This window comes from Bufo bufo, chromosome 3, assembly GCF_905171765.1.
Source record: "Bufo bufo chromosome 3, aBufBuf1.1, whole genome shotgun sequence".
NCBI lineage: Eukaryota > Metazoa > Chordata > Amphibia > Anura > Bufonidae > Bufo > Bufo bufo.
In genome coordinates, this window is record NC_053391.1 from 620,548,722 (window position 1) to 620,571,087 (window position 22,366).

Consider the following 22,366-nt stretch of genomic DNA (forward strand, 5'->3'; position numbering starts at 1 on the left):
GCCGAGGCGGCGGCAGCAGCAGCAGAAGAGGCCGAGGCGGCAGCAGCAGAAGATGTAGCAGGGGGAGCCTGAGTGACTTCCTTGTTTTTAAGGTGTTTACTCCACTGCAGTTCATGCTTTGCATGCAGGTGCCTGGTCATGCAGGTTGTGCTAAGGTTCAGAACGTTAATGCCTCGCTTCAGGCTCTGATGGCACAGCGTGCAAACCACTCGGGTCTTGTCGTCAGCACATTGTTTGAAGAAGTGCCATGCCAGGGAACTCCTTGAAGCTGCCTTTGGGGTGCTCGGTCCCAGATGGCGGCGGTCAGTAGCAGGCGGAGTCTCTTGGCGGCGGGTGATCTGATTTTTCCCACTGCTCCCTCTTTTGCTACGCTGTTGGCTCGGTCTCACCACTGCCTCTTCCTCCGAACTGTGAAAGTCAGTGGCACGACCTTCATTCCATGTGGGGTCTAGGACCTCATCGTCCTCTGCATCGTCTTCCACCCAGTCTTGATCCCTGACCTCCTGTTCAGTCTGCACACTGCAGAAAGACGCAGCAGTTGGCACCTGTGTTTCGTCATCATCAGAGACGTGCTGAGGTGGTATTCCCATGTCCTCATCATCAGGAAAAATAAGTGGTTGTGCGTTAGTGCATTCTATCTCTTCCACCCCTGGGGAAGGGCTAGGTGGATGCCCTTGGGAAACCCTGGCAGCAGAGTCTTCAAACAGCATAAGAGACTGCTGCATAACTTGAGGCTCAGACAGTTTCCCTGATATGCATGGGGGTGATGTGACAAACCGATGGGCTTGGTTTTCATGCTCCATCTGTGCGCTTTCTGCAGAAGACTGGGTGGGAGATAATGTGAACGTGCTGGATCCACTGTCGGCCACCCAATTGACTAATGCCTGTACCTGCTCAGGCCTTACCATCCTTAGAACGACATTGGGCCCCACCAAATATCGCTGTAAATTCTGCTGGCTACTGGGACCTGAGGTAGTTGGTTCACTAGGACGTGTGGCTGTGGCAGAACGGCCACGTCCTCTCCCAGCACCAGAGGGTCCACTAACACCACCACGACCATGTCCACGTCCGCGTCCCTTATTAGATGTTTTCCTCATTGTTCCCGTTCACCACAATTTTGAGAATGGCAAATTTGGGAATGCTTTTTCAACCCAGAACAAAAAGTCTGCTTTGACGGTCACTACAAATAACTTGACCAGCTAAAACTGTGCAGATTTGGTTGAATAGAGATGTGAGACCTGTTTTTTTTTTGCGCTGTGTGACAGTTATAGGCTTAATCACAGAATGACACTTCTATCAGCACGCTAGCGTGTGTCTTAGGTTTTTCTGAATGATACTATCAATAACTTCAATGTAAGATTTTCTTTTTGGGATAGATTTCAAGTAGGCCTGAAATACCACAAACTAGTTATTTTCAGAATGGCAAATTTGGGAATGCTTTTTCAACCCAGAACAAAAAGTCTGCTTTGACGGTCACTACAAATAACTTGACCAGCTAAAACTGTGCAGATTTGGTTGAATAGAGATGTGAGACCTGTTTTTTTTTGCGCTGTGTGACAGTTATAGGTTTAATCACAGAATGACACTTCTATTAGCACGCTAGCGTGTGTCTTAGGTTTTTCTGAATGATACTATCAATAACTTCAATGTAAGATTTTCTTTTTGGGATAGATTTCAAGTAGGCCTGAAATACCACAAACTAGTTATTTTCAGAATGGCAAATTTGGGAATGCTTTTTCAACCCAGAACAAAAAGTCTGCTTTGACGGTCACTACAAATAACTTGACAAGCTAAAACTGTGCAGATTTGGTTGAATAGAGATCTGAGACCTGTTTTTTTTTGCGCTGTGTGACAGTTATAGGTTTAATCACAGAATGACACTTCTATCAGCACGCTAGCGTGTGTCTTAGGTTTTTCTGAATGATACTATCAATAACTTCAATGTAAGATTTTCTTTTTGGGATAAATTTCAAGTAGGCCTGAAATACCACAAACTAGTTTTTTTCAGAATGGCAAATTTGGGAATGCTTTTTCAACCCAGAACAAAAAGTCTGCTTTGACGGTCACTACAAATAACTTGACCAGCTAAAACTGTGCAGATTTGGTTGAATAGAGATGTGAGACCTGTTTTTTTTTGCGCTGTGTGACAGTTATAGGTTTAATCACAGAATGACACTTCTATCAGCACGCTAGCGCGTGTCTTAGGTTTTTCTGAATGATACTATCAATAACTTCAATGTAAGATTTTCTTTTTGGGATAGATTTCAAGTAGGCCTGAAATACCACAAACTAGTTATTTTCAGAATGGCAAATTTGGGAATGCTTTTTCAACCCAGAACAAAAAGTCTGCTTTGACGGTCACTACAAATAACTTGACAAGCTAAAACTGTGCAGATTTGGTTGAATAGAAATGTCAGGTCTATTTTTTAGGCGCTGGGTGACAGGCTAAACTTGCCCCTGATGTAATATATGGCCAAAAAATAACCAGACTGTTGATGGTTAAATGCACTTCGGTGACACAGGCTCAGCCTGCAGCTGATGTAGTATATGGCCAAAAAATAATCAGACTGTTGATGGTTAAATGCACTTGGGTGAAACAGGCTCAGCCTGCAGCTGATGTAGTATATGGCCAAAAAATAACCAGACTGTTGATGGTTAAATGCACTTCGGTGACACAGGCTCAGCCTGCAGCTGATGTAGGATATAGCACAAAATAACCACACTATCGATGGTTAAATACACTTGGTGATAGCTCGTGCTGGCGCACCACAAGTCACAAAATGGCCGCCGATCACCCCAGAAAAAAAGTGATCTAAAAACGCTCTGGGCAGCCTCAAAAAAGTGAGCAAGTCAATAATAGCACTTCAATGATCCACAGCTGCAGATCGATCACAGAATGAAGTCTTTTGGAGGAGTTAATCTGCCTAATCTCGCCCTAACGTCGCAGCTGCAACCTCTCCCTATACTGATCATAGCAGAGTGACGTGCGGCGCTACGTGACTCCAGCTTAAATAGAGGCTGGGTCACATGCTGCACTGGCCAATCACAGCCATGCCAATAGTAGGCATGGCTGTGATGGCCTCTTGGGCCAAGTAGTATGACGCTTGTTGATTGGCTGCTTTGCAGCCTTTCAAAAAGCGCCAAGAAAGCGCCGAACACAGAACCCGGACTTTTACGAAAATGTTCGGGTTCGGGTCCGTGTCACGGACACCCCAAAATTCGGTACGAACCCGAACTATACAGTTCGGGTTCGCTCATCCCTACTGTTGTGTGGTGAAGTGAGAAAATTAAAGCCCTTTTTGGCGTGTATTAGTGGCCCAAAAAAAAACACTTTATTTGCCGTTAACGACCGCAGTTATATATTCTAAATATAATTTGCCGTTCCGCTGTGCAGTTATATGTTCTAAAGCTTTTTTAACCGTTCAGCAGTGCAGTTATATGTTCTAAAACTTTTTTGGCATGTATAAGTGGGGGGGGGGGAGTGAGAAAATTACAGCCCTTTTTGGCGTGTATTAGTGGCATAAAATAAAAAAAATTTGCTGTTCAGTGGTGAAGTTCCATTATACTACAGCCATTTACGGGGTGTATTAATAGGATAGATATGTACGTCCTATCAGCAGTTCTGCTGTGAATTGTGTTTGTATTAATAATGTTTTTTTTTGGGGTGTATTGACAGGAAAAAGAATACGTCTTATTAGCCGGTCTGCAGTGAACCAACATTGTTATACAGCCATTGTTGGGTGTATTAATGGGAAAAATAAATATGTGTTATTAGCCGCTCTGCGGTGAATTTACATTGTCATACAGCCATTGTTGGTGTTTATTAACGCAAAAAATAAGTACTTCTTATTAGCCATTCTACAGTGAATTTACATTGTCATGCAGCCATTGTTGGTGTTTATTAATTGGAAAAATAAGTACTTCATATTAGTCGTTCTGCAGTGAATTTATATTGTCATTTAGTGGTGAATTTTTTTTGTGATACAGCCTTTTTTGGGAAAATTGATAGGTGATTGTAGAGTATCTTCTGTAGGGACTAACAATTTATCGATTAGCCATTCAGTGGTGAAATTTGTTTGTGATACAGCCTTTTTTGGGAAAATTGGTTCGTAGCTATAACTAAGGTCAAGGACAATATAATGTCCTTTACGGCCCACTGGGTAAATGTGGTTCCTGCCCAGCCACACCAGCAACTCGGCCAGGTGACGCCGCTTTCGCCTCCGCGTTCTCACGCCGTTGCTCCTGTGACAGTGTCCACCTCTGCCTCCTCATCCTCCACAATGTCCTCAGCCTCTACACCGTGTCCTCTACACCTGGTTTGCCTGGGCAAACGGAGTTACACAGAGGAGGAAATTGAATCATGGCTTTCTCTGTGACAACTCAAAATTGGAACCTTGATGACCAACAACGGTAAGAACATGGTGTCGGTGCTTCGTCAAGGAGGGCTGAGCCATGCGCCCTGCATCTGTTCAATCTGGTTGTAAAACGGTTCCTGAAGTCTTCCACCCATCTGCAAGACATCCTAAAAATTGCCAGGAAATGTTGCATGCGCTTCACCCAATCGTACACTGCCAAGCACACCCTCATTGAGCTGCAGTGGCAGAACGGCGTCCCCCAACATAGTCTGATATGCGACATTTCCACCCGTTGGAATTCCACAATCCATATGTTGGTCCGACTATATGAACAGAGAAAGGCCATAAAGGATTTCTTGATGATCCAAGCAGAGGTGCTCCCCTGTGTAACTTTGATGTTAGTCAGTGGCAGCTCATGCGTGACACCTGCCGTTTGCTCGTGTCCTTTGAGGAGGCCACTTTATTTATCAGTCGCCAGGACTATAGGATGAACAATGTCATTCCACTGATTCATATCCTGGAAAATATGCTGGTAAATCTGGCTGGTCAGGGCACTGGAGACTTTGTGCCTACATCTCATGGCCACATGAGCCCTGTGGGGGCTGAACTGGAGGAAGAGGAGGAGGAGGACATTGAAGCACAAGCAATGTGTAGCAAATGGGTGGTTTTTATACACAAGTGACAGGAGAGGAGGAGCAGACGAAGGGGCAAGAGGGAGATGAGGAAGATGAATCAGATGACCCAGACACATCGTGGCAGTATGCAGTGGAGATGGAGGCAGGGAGTCCCTCCAAGTCATTTGCGCAAATGGCCTGATGCATGCTCACTTACTTGTGTAGTGACAGCTGAACTGTCACCATTCACCACAGGGATGACTACTCCACCATGTTAGACCCTTGCTACCGGTCCAAAAGGGGGGCCTTTTTTTACACCCGCTGAGAGGGAGGACAAACTGAACTGCTATAGAGACATCCTATGTAGTCAGTTGGCCGCTGCCTATCTGCGCCATCGTCCATGCTCTTCCAGGTCTGACCGGGAGGGCCCTCTGTGCTCACCTTCCACTGCCATGGCTGCTGGGAAAGGGTGTGGCAGGAGCAGTACCAGCTCCATCAGCAGCAGCCTGAGTCTAGAGTCACTGATGATCAGCTTTCTTCACCCGCATAGTGAAGAAACTACTCACCAGCAGCTAGACATAGAGCAGAACCTGAACCAGCAGGTGGTGGCATACTTGGAGTGCACCCTGCCAACTGTCTTCGTATATCCGCTGGACTATTGGGCAGCCAAACTGGATTTGTGGCCGCAACTGGCAGTTTGCCCTGGAAATCTGTCCTTCCAGGCCAGTAGTGTGGCATCAGAGTGGGTGTTCAGTGCAGTGGGGGCCATAGTTACCCCAAGGAGAAATCACCTATCTACCCAAAATGTGGAGAGACTGACCTTTGTCAAGATGAATCAGGTGTGGATCAGCCAGGATTTCCACCCACCAATGCCTGATGCATCAGATTAGATCATCCATGCCGCCTCACCCAAACCTTGACAAAAGAGACCGGTTTCTTCTAGCTACCTGTCTCAGCTACTATTCTAATGCTGCCACACATCTGATGCCAAGTGCTCCTTCTTACACGCACCATTGTCAGCGGGTACTGTTATTGACACCCAGCTCCACACTCTGTCACCGGGTCACTCTGTAGTCTCCTCATGCTGCTGCCACCTCCACACTATGTCACCTTGCCACTCTGAGGCCTCTTTATGCTACTGCTACATCAACACTATGTCACTGGGACACTCTGTGGCCTCCTCATGCTGCTGCTGCCACCTTCATACTATGTCATTGTGCCACTCTGTGACCTTCTCATGCTGCTGCTACCTCAACACTATGTCACTCTGCACCACTATGTCATTGGGCCACTCTGTAGACTTCTCAAGCTGTTCTCCCACCCTCCCCACCCCATGACTGGGCCACTATTTTGCCTTTTTGGCCTTGATGACATCACCATTTATTTGACCCTTCTTCTGATCTGTCAGAAGGAGGGAAAAATGAGACGCACAATGGATCCTGTCAGTGTAGCAGCTGTAAGGCCTGTATGGTCCCATCAGAATTGGCGTATGATTTGGTAGCCAAAAGCAGGAGTGGGTACAAAACACAGAAGACATGAAAATATTTTATTCACGTGTTATCTCTGTTTTGGATCCACTCCTGTTTTTTTTTGGCATTAGCAATACTGTTGGATTACTGACCAAATGCTGACTGAGTGAAGGCAGATGCTCCACAGACAAGATCCGTTTTTGGGGGGTTATTGTTCTGACGGATCAGAAGAAGGACAAAATAATCAGAGAATCCAACACAAACTTACTGCTGGTTCTGTAGACATCTATGTGGAATCAGCTGATGACGGTGTAAAAGGAGTGCACTCCTTCTTGACGCTAAAATTAACCTATAAGGCTGAGTTCTTACTTTTTTGGCCTCGTAACTGCCCAAATAAGTGAAGTGTGCAGTGATTCTAAGACCAACGCCTGTCATCTGTATGTCATACTGACTCACAGTATTGTTTCACTACCACAGCAGACTCCCTATACATGTTACTGCAAGGCACAGTGTTCTACACCACTATACATGCTCTCTGCAGCCAGGAAAAAGCAGTTTTTTAACGTGATTCGCAGCGAATACAATTAGGATCGAAACGTTTCGGAAAATTCGGCGAACAGGCCGAATAGAATTTTTGAAAAATTTGCTCATCTCTAATACCAACATATAATGATGTCTATGTGAATATAAAAGGGGAACATCCTTGTCTTCAGAATTCAGATATAATGTATTACTCTCTATCTCTGGAAGACTAAGATCACCTATGGATTACATGATTTGACCATTGATTCAATTCAATTATGTTGCAGGGGAAATTATGCTTTCCTAAGTGATAATGTTTTTTTGGAAAACTATATTTAACATAACAGGCCCTAACCATATGTTTATTTTTGGAATATAAAAATATACTACTGAATAGAGGTGATATTATAGGTAGGGTTATTGTAGAGTGTTGGTAGGGAGCACAAACCCTTCTGTGGATTTCAAAAGTAGAAGTTCCAGCTACAACTGTTAAAATCTCTACATTTTTCTAAAGTTAGAAATGTTAACAAATGAGGAAGAGAAGTTAACCAAAGGCAAGCCCTTTCTTAAGACAGCCAAGGTGCCTGCTGTGGGTGATATACTTATATTGCTGGGTTGGTATTCAGATTAATGGATATCCAGGTAGTTTATAGATGGCTCAAGTACACCAGAACTGGAACTGTTCTTACAGAGTAGCTCAAAGTGGCCTTATATGATACATAGTTAGCCAAAAATAACACAACATTATGTTCTAAATATATCCAGATAGCACTGTACACATCAAAATCCTGAAATGGAGCTTAAAATTAAACATACATTTCTTCTTAGCATGTTTATGCAAATGTGAAATGTGCTATTTATTATTTATTTTCCTTTCCAATCGCATCCCTAGGATCACGCAGATATTGAATGGAAGTTTGCAAGAACAAAGCTCTGGATGAGTTACTTTGAAGAAGGTGGGACACTTCCCACACCTTTCAATATAATTCCAAGTCCTAAGTCGCTGTGGTACCTTTGTAAATGGGCTCGGAAACAAATATGCAAGAAGTACACAAAAAAAAAGCCTAAAAGTTTTGGGACATTAGGGGTAAGTACTTAAAATAAATTACCACATAAAATGAAGGACATATAGCAGGGAAGCTTTTAGTATCTTAAAATAGCACATAATGTGGGGAATAAATTCAAATACTTTAATGTTGCCAGAATATGGCAAAAGATCAAACATTAATCAATCCATCCAGTGAGATCAGGCCATACTAATAGAAAATAAGTATTACCTGGAATATCAGGTTTTTATTTTTGTCAAGTATATAATCCAAATCATGTTCCATCCCTCAAAAAAATGACTTGCCTAATGTCACATGATGAGGAAATGTCAGGGACTCTTTCTGTCTTCTTCAGTCCCATCATGTGCAAGGAGTGGATGTGTGAATTGCTCAAACATAAATAAATACTACTCTACCTCTGGTGGATCTGATATTACAGTACCTGAAGGTGGCCATACATATAGGCCTAAAGCCAGAGTGGACAAATATATTTGTATATGGGCATGTGCCAACATTTCCCCATCAGATGATGTTGGGTGGATGAAAAGGATTGCGTACATTGAACTTCAAAACCCTAACTTTTTGCTTTTAAAGGGGAAAAGCCACCACCAGTGGCGGCTGGCAATAGTTTCCTCCCCTCTCTGCAATAATAACATATAGTGAACCATATTTGTCTCATAAGACAATGGGGGCCAAAATTTCCTCTTCTCATAGAAAAGAAAAGACCACACCTCCTATGATAGTGGGCTCTATAGATGACGAATTTCTTGAAACTCGTCTACTGTCCGATTTGCCAATTCTTTTAAACAATTTGATTTGTGTCTGAATTTATTCTACATAAATCAATTTCCCTGGGTAATAGATGTGCAAATCAATTTTCCTTCCAAATTGAAAGAAGATCTGTGTGCCCCACACCACTTACTGTAATGTAGCTATGTAGAGTCAATGCTCAGTCTGTTATAGGGACCTTAAAGGGATTCTCTGGGAGTAATTGCTTTTTAAATAATACACACAACTTATGATACCTTTGTAAAGAGAAGATTCATACTTACTTGCTCCCCACCACTCTGGTCCTTCGATCTGGCTCCCTCATGTCTGTGCTCTGGTGGGTCCCCAGACTGTTTACATTAACAGCTGAAGCCAGTTATTGGCTGCAGCAGAGCATGGGACCATGTCTATCCAACTCCAGATAAAAACAGTCTGGGGACCGAATCATGGACATGCAGGAGAACCAGAGCTGCGGGGAGCAGGAAAGTACATACAAATCTTCCCTTTAGAGAGGAAGGCTGTGGGAATTAGATAAAAAGTCACTATTCCCTGAGAACACCTTTAAAGTATACAGTATAAAAGAAGGGCTATATAAAAAAAAACAGCACACCCTAAAGATATTAATTCTAATAATCTTTATTATAGTCACATCAAGGCAAAGATGTTAAAATATTGTTCACAATATATACCCTATGAGGGATGCAAAATACATCCCCCTACATATAAATGTACACCTAATTCTCAATAATAATAATAATAATAATAATAATAATAATAATAATAATACAGGTACCCAGAAAAACTGAAAATGGATAAACTGATTCCAGTAGAATAGCACATACTGTATGATATCCAATGTCAAAGACAGATAGATAGATAGATACCCATACAATATAATAGAGATGTTCAGGTAGACCCCTGAGGAAGCTGGTGCTCACCAGTGAAACATGCAGGGCAGAAAAATGTTCACACTTTGACCTAGACATTCTGTTTTATTCTATTCTATTGTATGGGTATCTACTACTTATCTTTGACATTGGATAATATTTCTCCAATGTGGTTTGTGGTCTAGGTTGGCTTAGCTAGATGAGAGGTCTTTGTTGGAGGTCTGTAGGGATAATCTTTCTCATTATGGAGAGCATCTAGTATGCATGAGGAGAATTGAAGGTAGGCAATGCTGCTCTACATTTTGGGAAGAACTATATGCATATCTTATACCTGATGTCATCAGAATAGCTTAGCTATCTTATTCTTTTAAATGAAAGGCTAATTTGCATATGCTTGAGTTTCTGGTAAATATATTCAAATTAGCTTTCTTTCCAAAAGGAAAAGAAAACTAAGCCCTCTGATGCCAGCAGAAGTTAGATATGGTAAATTGCATATATTTCTCCCAGAACACTAGAGCAGCATTGCCTGGCCTATAGTACTCCTTATGCATACTAGGTGCTTTTCATAATGAAAAAGGGTCCCTCCACAGACCCCCCAACAAGGGCCTCTCAGCTAGCTAAGGGCTCTTTCACACTTGCGTTCTTGTCTTCCGGCATAGAGTTCCGTCGTCGGGGCTCTATGCCGGAAGAATCCTGATCAGGATTATCCTAATGCATTCTGAATGGAGAGAAATCCGTTCAGGATGCATCAGGATGTCTTCAGTTCCGGAACGGAACGTTTTTTGGCCGGAGAAAATACCGCAGCATGCTGCGCTTTTTGCTCCGGCCAAAAATCCGGAACACTTGCCGCAAGGCCGGATCCGGAATTAATGCCCATTGAAAGGCATTGATCCGGATCCGGCCTTAAGCTAAACGTCGTTTCGGCGCATTGCCGGAGCCGACATTTAGCTTTTTCTGAATGGTTTCCATGGCTGCCAAGACGCTAAAGTCCTGGCAGCCATGGTAAAGTGGAGCGGGGAGCGGGGAGCAGTGTACTTACCTTCCGTGCGGCTCCCCGGGCGCTCCAGAGTGACGTCAGGGCGCCCCAAGCGCATGGATCATGTGATCACATGGATCACGTCATCCATGCGCATGGGGCGCTCTGACGTCATTCTGGAGCGCCCCGGGAGCCGCACGGACTGTAAGTATACCGCTCCCCCGCTCCCCGCTCCTACTATGGCAACCAGGACTTTAATAGCGTCCTGGGTGCCATAGTAACACTGAACGCATTTGGAAGACGGTTCCGTCTTCAAATGCTTTCAGTACACTTGCGTTTTTCCGGATCCGGCGTGTAATTCCGGCAAGTGGAGTACACGCCGGATCCGGACAACGCAAGTGTGAAAGAGGCCTAAGCCAATTTTCACTGCTGAGCTAACGGGTAATCACCTAGCAAGAGCGGTGTTCAGATGAGATGCTTGCATAGTTATCATCAAAGTTATGCTTTAAAGTCTGCTTAAAGGGCATTGACTTTGGATAGCTACATTACATCTGATGTTGTAAGATGTTTAGTTTTCTGAGAAAGAAAAACGGATTCATATGTCTATTATCCATGGTAATGTTACGGGTTGACTGGTCTATTCTCTCTGTCTGTCTCTTTCTCTGATTTGCCCAAAATGTAACTCAAGAAATTCGGGTTCAACTGAATTTTTTGAAAAATGTGGGACAAATTCGGAACCGATTTGCTCATTTTTAGTGGGTGCCCCATACAAAAAAATCAAAAAATGAGAGCTGGCTGTCAAACAAAAGGTATTAGTGAGACATCTAAACATACATGGTTGGCTTATTTTGTTGATTTCATGTTTGTTTGTTTTTTTAACAGAGAAGAGCAGCTGATAATCTTCGAAGACACAATCAATATCAGGTTGTTCAACTGTTTCATAACTATTCACATTAAATAATTTAATTAAGTACACTATTGTAGACTACTAATTTTTATTGTTACAAAGCATTTTTCATAGTACTGTATGTGTATATGTGCAATAAAGTGATCATTCTATTTTCCTAATTTATGATTAGTGACAATAGTTTATAATTACTCAGTCCTTGTTTTTATATAAAGCAGTTTTAGAGTCATTGGCTTCATGGTGGGCTTGTTCTTTCACTCAGCTGCCAAATAGAGTACACAGAGATGAAGGGTAAAAATATAGAAATATAGGAGCGGGGCAAAGTAGGTAAATAAAGCTCACATGAACAAGGAGGTGGATTTCAGAAAACTTCTAGCAGACAAAGCAGTTCATCTGAAGATATATATCATTCTCAGAGTCACCATTATTAGTGATGAGCGGCAGGTGCCATATTCGATTTCGACGAAATTCGCGAATATTCGATAGAATATTCGTTTCATATTAGTCGAAATCGAATATTCGTCATTATTCGAGTTATCGCGATTATTATGCGATTTAAATAATCGCGTATTGCGATTTTAACTTAAGGCTACTTTCCTATTGGTTTGATATCTAGAATTAGCGAAGATGACGAATATGACGAATGTATTCGTCATATTCCTCAAAACGAAGATAACGAAGTATTCTACATCTTCGTTATAGCTCCATATTCGTCAACTTCGCTAATTCTAGCAATCAAATAGGAAGGTTGACTATAGAGACAGCTGTGTTTAATTCGCTATGCGATTATTTTACTTTGCTTTTTTTTTTTATAAATAGAATCATTATAATAAATTATTATAATGATTCTATTTATAAAAAGAAAAAAGCTAAGTAAAATAATCGCATAGCGAATTAAACTTAGCTGTCTCTATAGTCAACCTTCCTATTTGATTGCTAGAATTAGCGAAGTTGACGAATATGGAGCTATAACGAAGATGTAGAATACTTTGTTATCTTAGTTTTGAGGAATATGACGAATACATTCATCATATTCGCTAATTCTACCAAGCCAACCATAGTAAACCAGGTCCAAGTTGAAATAGAAATTCGATTAATTCAAGTTATAATAATCGAATTTCGATTTTAACAGCACTGCTATATTCCATATTAGGCTAGAATTAATGAATATGGAATATAGCAGTGCTAAGTTAAAATCAAAATTCGATTATTATAACTTGAATTAATCGAATTGCTATTTCAACTTGGACCTGGTTTACTATGGTTGGCTTGGTAGAATTAGCGAATATGACGAATGTATTCGTCATATTCCTCAAAACGAAGATAACAAAGTATTCTACATCTTCGTTTTAGCTCCATATTCGTCAACTTCGCTAATTCTAGCAATTAAATAGGAAAGTTGACTATAGAGACAGCTAAGTTTAATTCGCTATGCGATTATATTACTTTGCTTTTTTTTTTAAAAATCGAATAGTTAAATACTTTATTATAATGATTCTATTTAAAAAAAAAAAAAAAAAAAAGCAAAGTAATATAATCGCATAGCGAATTAAACTTAGCTGTCTCTATAGTCAACCTTCCTATTTGATTGCTAGAATTAGCGAAGTTGACGAATATGGAGCTAAAACGAAGATGTAGAATACTTCGTTATCTTCGTTTTGAGGAATATGACGAATACATTCGTCATATTCGCTAATTCTACCAAGCCAACCATAGTAAACCAGGTCCAAGTTGAAATAGCAATTCGATTAATTCAAGTTATAATAATCGAATTTCGATTTTAACTTAGCACTGCTATAGTCCATATTAGGCTAGAATTAACGAATATGGAATATAGCAGTGCTAAGTTAAAATCGAAATTCGATTATTATAACTTGAAATAATCGAATTGCGATTTCAACGTAATTCTCAAATCCGACAGTACATTCTAGTATGGAGACGTTCCCATGGTGATGGGGACGCTCCATGAGCACGGAAGTCGTCAGAAGCGGCAACGGGCACTGACTAGAGCAGCCAGGAAGCCAGGAATCCTAAGGACAGGTAAGAACTACTTTTGGGAAGTGGGAAAGAAAAAAATATAACAAAAAAAAAAAAGAATATTCGAAATATCGAATTTATAGCACTATATTCGAAATATTCGCGAATTAGCGAAGTGCCGATATTCGCCCAAAAAATTTGATATTAGAATATTCGCGCTCAACACTAACCATTATAACAAGAGGACCCTGTTCAACACTAGTGTGTGGAATCCTTGCTGCTATCTAACATTGTTTATTATGGCTCTTTAGAAAAATTCCTTACCAGTATGACCATAACACATCAATTATTTTGAGTCATGGGAATGGTTAAAGGGTGTTTCAGCTTTAGAAAACTATTTTGGATCGATTTCTTTTGTTTATTACATGTATTTTAGGCTGAAAATTATTTTTGTAATATGTTCTTCAATAATAATTTTGGAAAATTTAGCCATTGCAGCTGATATATACAGGTCCTTCTCAAAAAATTTGCATATTGTGATAAAGTTCATTATTTTCTGTAATGTACTGATAAACATTAGACTTTCATATATTTTAGATTTATTACACACAACTGAAGTAGTTCAAGCCTTTTCTTGTTTTAATATTGATGATTTTGGCATACAGCTCATGAAAACCCAAAATTCCTATCTCAAAAAATTAGCATATTTCATCCGACCAATAAAAGAAAAGTGTTTTTAATACAAAAAAAGTCAACCTTCAAATAATTAAGTTCAGTTATGCACTCAATACTTGGTCGGGAATCCTTTTGCAGAAATGACTGCTTCAATGCGGCGTGGCATGCAGGCAATCAGCCTGTGGCACTGCTGAGGTGTTATGGAGGCCCAGGATGCTTCGATAGCGGCCTTAAGCTTATCCAGAGTGTTGGGTCTTGCGTCTCTCAACTTTCTCTTCCCAATATCCCACAGATTCTCTATGGGGTTCAGGTCAGGAGAGTTGGCAGGCCAATTGAGCACAGTAATACCATGGTCAGTAAACCATTTACCAGTGGTTTTGGCACTGTGAGCAGGTGCCAGGTCGTGCTAAAAAATGAAATCTTCATCTCCATAAAGCTTTTCAGCAGATGGAAGCATGAAGTGCTCCAAAATCTCCTGATAGCTAGCTGCATTGACCCTGCCCTTGATAAAACACAGTGGACCAACACCAGCAGCTGACATGGCACCCCAGACCATCACTGACTGTGGGTACTTGACACTGGACTTCAGGCATTTTGGCATTTCCCTCTCCACAGTCTTCCTCCAGACTCTGGCACCTTGATTTCCGAATGACATGCAAAATTTGCTTTCATCCGAAAAAAGCTTCTCTGTAGCCCAGGTCAGGCACTTCTGCCGCTGTTTCTGGTTCAAATGTGGCTTGACCTGGGGAATGCGGCACCTGTAGCCCATTTCCTGCACACGCCTGTACACGGTGGCTCTGGATGTTTCTACTCCAGACTGAGTCCACTGCTTCCGCAGGTCCCCCAAGGTCTGGAATCGGTCCTTCTCCACAATCTTCCTCAGGGTCCGGTCACCTCTTCTCGTTGTGCAGCGTTTTCTGCCACACTTTTTCCTTCCCACAGACTTCCCACTGAGGTGCCTTGATACAGCACTCTGGGAACAGCCTATTCGTTCAGAAATTTATTTCTGTGTCTTACCCTCTTGCTTGAGGGTGTCAATGATGGCCTTCTGGACAGCAGTCAGGTCGGCAGTCTTACCCATGATTGTGGTTTTGAGTAATGAACCAGGCTGGGAGTTTTTAAAAGCCTCAGGAATCTTTTGCAGGTGTTAAGAGTTAATTAGTTGATTCAGATGATTAGGTTAATAGCTTGTTTAGAAAACCTTTTCATGATATGCTAATTTTTTGAGATAGGAATTTTGGGTTTTCATGAGCTGTATGCCAAAATCATCAATATTAAAACAAGAAAAGGCTTGAACTACTTCAGTTGTGTGTAATGAATCTAAAATATATGAAAGTCTAATGTTTATCAGTACATAACAGAAAATAATGAACTTTATCACAATATGCTAATTTTTTGAGAAGGACCTGTATATGGCACAAGCTAATCTATCAGACTGGCTTTCTAATGATTTGGTCTTCTAGTTCCTCTTTTTCCTCTTCTGAGTGATCTTCTAAGCTGATTTATGACCAAATTGAAATTCTTTCATTTTTGTTTATTGACCATGAAAATTAAATGTTTGGCCCCTTTTTTTGCCAGGAGGTTATGAGGAATCTTGTTAAGAGATATGTTGCTGCAATGATCAGGGATGCTAAGACTGAAGAAGGGTTAACAGAAGAAAACTTTAAGGTATCACATTTTCACTATTCTTGTTTCAGTTGTTTATTCCTAGTTAATTTTATGCATTCTTTAGATAAGTCAATTTGGCCTTTTTTCACTGTGAATAATTGATACATTGAATGCATTAATTACAGTATATACTGTATTAATTATGTGATTGGGGAGAGATGAAAATGTGCCTACTTATATACTTACAGTAGTTTCTCCCCTGTTTTTAGTATTTTTCCTCTGACAGTAACATAAATGCTTACAGTGATCTTAATCATAACTATGATTAAGAGCACGGTAAGCGCTTGAAACATGTAAGCATTAATGGTATTGCCTATATACCTGTTCTCCTGATGGATTTTACAAGCATGAAATCAAATTGAATTTTATGCCTTCCCAAGATACTAGATGGATCTTCTCTTTCTAATGGTATATTGAGGGACCCTATGGCTCCATACTAAATAGTTGTTGGTGTTATACAGTATGTGCCTCATTAGTATACGCCACATATTTATTCAGCATTCTATATAATTCAGATAATTTATTTTAGAAATATGTTTTTTCTAATGGAAGAAATTTCCATGATATGGCAATAATGGATTTATGAGTCCAGGAGAAATGGGACTACTTAAAAGTGGCACTATTGAAGGCAACAGAAAATTGCATTAGGCTTGTCAGTAAAAGCAAAAAAAGGAAGAGACCACTGTGGTACTCAGCAGAAGTGGCCAAAATCATTAAAAACAAAAAGATAGCATTTAGGAATTATAAAAAAAAAAAAAAAAAACGAGGATGACAGACAAATTTATAAGATTAGGCAGAGAGTGGCCAAAAAAGTTATAAGAGCTTCCAAAGCACAGGCAGAAGAGATATTAGCTCAGTCAGGGAAAAAAGGCGAGAAGGCATTCTTCAGATACATAAATGAAAAAAGGAAACTAAAACAAGGAATTACCAAATTAAAAACAAAAGAAGGAAGGTATATGGAAGAAGATAAAGAACTAGCTGACTGCCTCAATGAATATTTCTGTTCAGTTTTTACAAAGGAAAATGAAGGAGAAGGACCTCAGTTAGGAAAGAAGACTAATGAATCTTTTGATGCATGTGTCTTTACAGAGGAAGAGGTTCTAAGTCAGCTGTCTAAAATTAATACAAATAAGTCACAGGGGCCTGATGGGATACACCCAAAGCTATTAAAAGAGCTCAGCGGTGAACTAGCAAAACCATTAACAGATTTATTTAACCAATCACTGGCAACAGGAGTCGTCCCAGAAGATTGGAAATTAGCAAATGTTGTGCCGATTCACAAGAAAGGTAGTAGGGAGGAATCAGGCAACTATAGGCCAGTAAGCCTGACATCAATAATGGGGAAATTAATGGAAATCATACTTAAGGAGAGGATTATGGAACATCTAAAATCCCATGGATTGAAAGATGAAAAACAGCATGGGTTTACTTCAGGGAGATCATGTCAAACTAATCTTATTGATTTTTTTGATTAGGTGACTAAAATAATAGATGGAGGAGGTGCAGTAGACATCGCTTATCTAGACTTTAGTAAGGCTTTTGATACTGTCCCACATAGAAAGCTTATCAATAAAGTGCAGTCTTTGGGCTTGGACTCCCATATTGTTTAATGGATTAGGCAGTGGCTGAGGGACAGACAACAGAGGGTTTTAGTCAATGGAGTATATTCAGACCAAGGTCTTGTTACCAGTGGGGTACCTCAGGGATCTGTTCTGGGACCCATATTGTTTAATATCTTTATCAGCGAAATTGCAGAAGGCCTCGATGGTAAGGTGTGTCTTTTTGCTGATGACACAAAGATTTGTAACAGGGTTGATGTTCCTGGAGGGATACACCAAATGGAAAAGGACTTAGGAAAACTAGAGGAATGGTCAAAAATATGGCAACTAAAATTTAATGTTGATAAGTGCAAGATAATGCACCTGGGGCGTAAAAACCCAAGAGCAGAATATAAAATCAGTGATACAGTCCTAACCTCAGTATCTGAGGAAAGGGATTTAGGGGTCATTATTTCAGAAGACTTAAAGGTAGGCAGACAATGTCATAGAGCAGCAGGAAATGCTAGCAGAATGCTTGGGTGTATAGGGAGAGGAATTACCAGTAGAAAGAGGGAGGTGCTCATGCTGCTCTACAGAGCACTAGTGAGACCTCATTTGGAGTATTGTGCTCAGTACAAATGGTTCTTATCTGCCGACACATTCTATGTTTCTATGTTTCTATGTTTCTATGTTTTTATGTTTCTATGTTTCTATGAATAATATTGAGTGTTCAAACAACCTTATACCTACAAAAAAATCATTATTTGCCTATCTCTTGGACGTCCTAACATTTTCCATTTTTCAGTATAAGTTCTGGATTGACCATTAATAGAAACATGTACAAAACGTCATATAGTGATGGTTGAACATTTGTGAACCCTTTGAATATTGCCATATTTCTGCATAAATTTGACCTAAAACTACATCAGATTTTTACACAAGTCCTAAAAGTACAATAAAGAGCTTTGAGGTTACCTTGGGTTCCTTTGTGACTTCACAAACAATTACATGCCCTGCTGTTGGTGTGATCTTTGTTGGTTGACCACTCCTGATCATCCTAATGGTCTTGAATTTCCTCTATTTGTACATAGTCTGTATGATTAGTGGAGTCCAAACACTTTAGAGATGGTTTTTTAACCTTACCCAGCATGATAAGTGTCAACATCTCTTCTTCTGAGGTTCTCAGAAATCTCCATTGATCATGCCATGCTCACTTCAACAAACATGTTGTGAAATTCGGACTTTGATAGGTACTTGTTCTTTAAAATAAATAGGTTGTCCACTCAAACCTGATTTTCACCCCCTTGAATAAAAACAACCTGACTCTAATTTCACCTTCAAATTATCTGCTAATCCTAAAGGTACACATACCTTTCCCACTCACAGTTATTTGATATTGGGTCATTTTCCTCAATAAATAAATGACCAAGCCTAATATTTTTTACTCATTTATTTGATTTGGTAATCTTTATCTGCTTTCAGGACCTGTGTGAAAATTTTTGCAGAAATATAGAAAATTTAGAAGGGTTCACAAACTTTTCAGCACCGCTACATATGTTCCCAACCCACTTCGATGATCATTGGTCAACATATTATTATCAATGATCAAGACTTAGTTTAATGGTGAAACAAAAGTGATTTATTATGGCCATTGTTTTGAAGATCTGATCCAAGATATGACTCTTGAATATACCTAATAGACAGGGCTCATAAAACATGCCTCATGGCTCATCTAGGTTGGAGTTTCCAAAACGTATTATGATCAATGATGGAATAGCTGTTTCCGCCTCTTTAACTTTCACGTTATTAGCTGTGGTCTATTGGCCACTATTTGGGTTGTGTTTTAGAATAACCTATAGTACTGACAGCCTCAGCAGAAAAGAAGAAGGAAATACTATATAACCTGTTGGATCCTTGAGTGACATCAGTGTCTTGACTAATCAGAGTGCTTGTATAAAATGACAGTAAGTGTAATAATGGTTCAAGCAGGGTAAAGAAATAAAAATATGTTAGATTTTTAGACGAATTAGAGTATAACCCTGTAAAGCATTAGAAAACGGAGACAGTTTTATGACGAGCTGCACAATTGCTATTCTTATATCTTATTCTGGTGATGACACAGATTTTGTTCATTTCTCATAGGAACTAAAGCAAGATATTTCGAGTTTCCGTTTTGAAGTCTTGGGTTTGTTAAAGGGAAACAAGTTAAATCTTCACAACACTAAAATGTACAATGTATCAGAGGAAGCAGAAGAGAAATGTAAACCCAGGGATAATAAAAGTAGAACGCAGGAGAGCAGCCTCAGCTTCTATAACATAACCACGATGATTCGTCCTCGATTGGGAGACATAACAACCGATAAGCATAACAATGTGAGCAATGGCTCTGCTTTGTTAGCTTCAATAACTGCCAAGGAAAAGCAGAAGAAAATTCAATTCGCCAAAGACACAAAAAGCTTTGGGCTTTTTCACAGAAACAAAACTACTAGCACAGAACAGAGTTCTACTAAAATTTACTCCGTTTCTGAGGAAATTTTGGAGCCAGAAATATCTAGCCCAACAGAAAAAACATCGACACCCATAAAAAGCCAAGAACTTACCTCTGAATTAAATGTTAACAAACTGGATGAACAATGCAAAGTAACTCAATGTGACATGGACACCTTGGAATGTCAACCATCAGAGCCTTCTGCCAGTGGCCACAGTGTAGTAGGGCAAAGTCAATCAGATAAAGGCAAACACACGTTCAGCAAAGAGCTAAAGTCCGAAACAAAGAGCACACAAGAAGAACCCTCCACAGAAGAAGATACCATAACAAGACTGTGATTACCATCTGTACATACGACGTACCTATATTTTAAGTGCATTTGTTGGGATGTTTCATAATTCCTTACTAGACTGATTAAAGCATTGCCACTTTGGTGCATGACAACCATTTATACAGATATGACCCTCTATGGGAATTGGAATGCACACTAGAGATTGTAGATTGTATGATTTACAAAAAGGACAGTATGCTAGTGGACTCTCTCTTGACATTTATGATTTTTCTTTTTGTCTTTTTGCAATAATCCATGCAGTTGCTATCGGTATATCTCTATGTCAATACCTTCATATGTTAGACTATGCAAAATAATCCTATTGAACGTACTGAAGTAATCTGTTAATGCTATTATACATTATTTCTTGATAGGATGTAATTAAAGACACCTACTATAATGTATTGATGGTACAAATTGTGCTCCGTATGGAAATAGGTATGAAGCTCAGGGAATATTAGAGAACATATTCTTCTATGTACAGGGTGTTTTACTGTGTATTGCACAAAACCATAGGAGTAAAGGATATGAACCAAGAAGAAGGTGGAATCTTACTTTATATAGTTCTCACTGTGCTTCTTGGGGAGGAGGAAACTATTTGAACTGGATTCAAAAACTGTGGAAGATCTGTATCTTCAAAATCCTTGATTGTGTTGGCTTTGGTTTTTTCCACAGATTAGAATAGAACTTGCAGAGAAACCTTGAAGAAGACAACCCTTATAGGAAGAATAGACCGACTCCTCCTTGTTTTTTCCTTTGTACCAAAGGAATTTCCATTGAAATGTTTTTTTGTTAAATCATTACTTTCAACATCTATTGGTTATATTCACACTGTACATCATGGATTCACATTAAAGGTTACAGATGAAGCAAGCTCCAAACAAATTCTTGGCGCCTTACATCTGTTTGTTTAATGTGCATTAATTTGGTGCTCTACACTATTTGTGTGCCCATTACTATGCCAGTAGCATAGGCACCCATCGATAACTCGTGAGCACGCAGCACCAGTCACGCTGCCCTTTGTTTCGTCATTATATCTAGCAAAATTTGAATTTATATATTGATGTAATATACACTTAGAAGAATAACTTTGTAAATACATGCCATTACTTATCTTGCATATATTCAGAATTACAGCTGGCATTAAAAACCAGAGCTGCATTCACAGTTCTGCTGTTTTTTTTTATTTATTGGAAATAATCAGAAAACTTGTGAACATACAAATCCCCAACAGCTTACTTGATCCCAAACAATAGTGTGACAATTGATTTTTCTTGAATCAAATTACTGTTCAGTGTCTGGTGTGCAGATGACCCAAAATTATAATTATCAAAAGAACCTCTTGCAGACATTGATCCAGCAAGGACTATTGTGAGATTTCAGCTCTGAAGTTTATAGAATGCTGAATGCAGCTTTGGGTTAAACAGGCTGTAACTAAATACTACAAGGTAAGCAATGTATTGATCAAATTACTACATTTATATGTTACTAAATACTACACATCAGACTGATCACACTGGCTCAGGATGGATGATTAATGTGGTGCAAGGATAGACACTTCTATCTCACTTTGTTGGCTGACTTTATGACACCATTTTATGCCAGAATTTAGCCCAGATTTGGAGCAAAACGTCTCCTGTTGGGTCGCACCTCTTTCCCATGCAGTCTAACCTCTTTCTTGCAAAGCCACACACTCCTGTTGGGCAAGGCGTAGATTATTTCTCTAAACCTAGTTCAGTCAAATTGTGCCAAATTTCCGCGCAATGTATGCCAAAATCCAGTTGCCCTCACTTGGGGTAATATTTTTGATAATGTGATAAATATAAAACTATGAACAAAAGAGAACTCTTACGCTGGATTCAGGTGGTCATAGTTTGTCTACATTTAAGTGTCTGTATTAAGGCCCTAGTACCTGGGACTCCCCCAGATTCACTAAATTTAGATCCCTATGCAAGCCAGTAGTGATTTAAGTTCAGCTCAGTAGAAACTCAAGAAATTCAGGCTTTGTGGATGCTAATTACGGAAGTAGGAAAGAGGGATGAACCATTCGTTTTCCTTTAATTAGAGAAATATTTGTTGATCAGAAGTACTGTATAGATCAACAGTTACTGCCCAAAGAACTAGACTTGCTAGAAAGAAAGTTAA

At 39.9% G+C, this 22,366-nt stretch overlaps 1 protein-coding gene across 1 annotated transcript in view; it reads left to right on the top strand.

The window, feature by feature from the left end:
• TRPC4 (transient receptor potential cation channel subfamily C member 4) overlaps positions 1-20,228 on the top strand; it is a 467,661-nt gene extending 447,433 nt beyond the window's left edge. The window contains exons 8-11 of the mRNA XM_040422436.1: positions 7,853-8,047; positions 11,520-11,561; positions 15,775-15,864; positions 19,545-20,228. Of these exons, the coding sequence (XP_040278370.1) occupies positions 7,853-8,047; positions 11,520-11,561; positions 15,775-15,864; positions 19,545-20,228 (1,011 nt within the window). The remainder of the gene's footprint in view (positions 1-7,852; positions 8,048-11,519; positions 11,562-15,774; positions 15,865-19,544) is intronic.
• The last annotated feature ends 2,138 nt before the right edge of the window (positions 20,229-22,366 follow it).